The 243-nt window shown below is 62.1% G+C and overlaps 1 protein-coding gene across 1 annotated transcript in view; it reads left to right on the plus strand.

Moving 5' to 3' along the window:
• Positions 1-243, plus strand: part of LOC119590790 (inactive dipeptidyl peptidase 10-like) — a 39,595-nt gene that overhangs the window by 18,299 nt on the left and 21,053 nt on the right. Inside the window, exon 6 of the mRNA XM_037939503.1 lies at positions 11-222. Within this exon, the coding sequence (XP_037795431.1) occupies positions 11-222 (212 nt within the window). The remainder of the gene's footprint in view (positions 1-10; positions 223-243) is intronic.

Raw genomic sequence — 243 nt, forward strand, 5'->3', positions numbered from 1 at the left:
CCGCCCGCAGCCACTACTACCCCTTGAAGCTCTGGCGGCAAGAGGTGGGCCACCCGCGGTACCAGCACGCGGCGTGGGTGGGCGAGGCAGGGGCGTCGCTGGTGGTGGTGAACGAGGGCAACATCTACTACCTGGCATCCCCCAACGCCAGCCCCGTGACGTTGACTGCTGACGCCACACCTGACATTCTGTACAATGGGGTCCCCGATCTTCTCTATGAAGGTAAATTGTGTAGATCGGAAG

This window comes from Penaeus monodon, chromosome 27, assembly GCF_015228065.2.
Source record: "Penaeus monodon isolate SGIC_2016 chromosome 27, NSTDA_Pmon_1, whole genome shotgun sequence".
In the NCBI taxonomy this organism is placed as follows: Eukaryota; Metazoa; Arthropoda; class Malacostraca; order Decapoda; family Penaeidae; genus Penaeus; species Penaeus monodon.